Source organism: Octopus bimaculoides, chromosome 1, assembly GCF_001194135.2.
Source record: "Octopus bimaculoides isolate UCB-OBI-ISO-001 chromosome 1, ASM119413v2, whole genome shotgun sequence".
NCBI classification, from domain to species: Eukaryota; Metazoa; Mollusca; class Cephalopoda; order Octopoda; family Octopodidae; genus Octopus; species Octopus bimaculoides.
Window position 1 is genome coordinate 85754980 of NC_068981.1, and position 1097 is coordinate 85756076.

At 33.7% G+C, this 1097-nt stretch overlaps 1 protein-coding gene and 1 long non-coding RNA gene across 2 annotated transcripts in view; one reads left to right on the forward strand and one right to left on the reverse strand.

Moving 5' to 3' along the window:
- Positions 1-1097, forward strand: part of LOC106868570 (BRCA1-associated protein) — a 63205-nt gene that overhangs the window by 33287 nt on the left and 28821 nt on the right. Inside the window, exon 8 of the mRNA XM_014913892.2 lies at positions 696-778. Coding sequence (XP_014769378.1) covers positions 696-778 — 83 coding nt within the window. The remainder of the gene's footprint in view (positions 1-695; positions 779-1097) is intronic.
- Positions 1-1097, reverse strand: part of LOC106868571 (uncharacterized) — a 76447-nt gene that overhangs the window by 32720 nt on the left and 42630 nt on the right. The window lies entirely within an intron of this gene.

Below are 1097 nucleotides of genomic sequence, written 5' to 3' on the forward strand. Positions count from 1 at the left end.
GGGGGGGGGGTCTTGCAGTGAAAGCACAGTAGTCACAGGGAGCTACTACCTCTACTTGTATCAAAGGGTTTTTCCTTCCAAATAAAGGGCAAATTGTACAATGCTTGTGTACAAAATGTAATACTGTATGATAGTGAGGCATGGTTTCTGACTGTGGAAGATAACTGTAAAGGCTGGGAAGAAAGAAAGAAAGGTGGGCATGTTTTATTAGATTTATAATATCTACATACATCATCAATGAATCAAAAGTGAGCTGAGGGAAAAAATGAGTATGAAAGGAATCAGTCATAATGTTTTAGAGAGAAGAGTGCGCTGGTAAAAATGTGATGTTTATGAAGGATGAAGGTTAGGTGAAAAAGGATCAAGCAATCAAGAGAAGTAGCCTATGGAACAAGAAATGTCAGAAGCTAATCTGTGAATGCTGACCAATTACCCAATGTTATGCACCTATGTGCATGCTATAAAAATGCTATTCATATGTTACCAGGCACTATTTCAACAAACTGAGACATTGCTTTTATAGAAAATATTTTAATCATTTAAGAATGACTCCTTTTTATGTAGAGCACAAGTCCAGTACTTAGAGCTATTTAGAACAATTTTGTTTTTAATATTAAACCATTCAGTTGTTATGTACTGGCTTTTTAAAATTCAGTGATGTATTTAATAATAGAAAATTACTTTCAATATTTCAGGATGAATCTGTTGAGGGAATTCTGACTATTTTGTGCAATCATGCCTTTCATGTGACTTGCCTTGCCCAATGGGGCTATACAAGGTAATGTTGTACGGATTTATATAAAGATTTACTTCGTTTATTGGAAAAAAAATTGTGGCTTGTTAATAACATTAAAATCACTATTGTGCTTCATTTTTTTAAAAAGATATGTATTGAATTCATGGATTATATCAACTTAAAAGCTATCTTATTCATCTACAGATATGCATTTTCTCTACCCTCTCCTATCACATCTGTCCTCGTACTTTCTCTCTCTCACTACATATATATATACACACACACACATTAGCACAACTGTCTGATGAACAGGAACATGAAACTCTGAATAGTTTGTGAAGATTTTGCAGCTTTAAGAAAA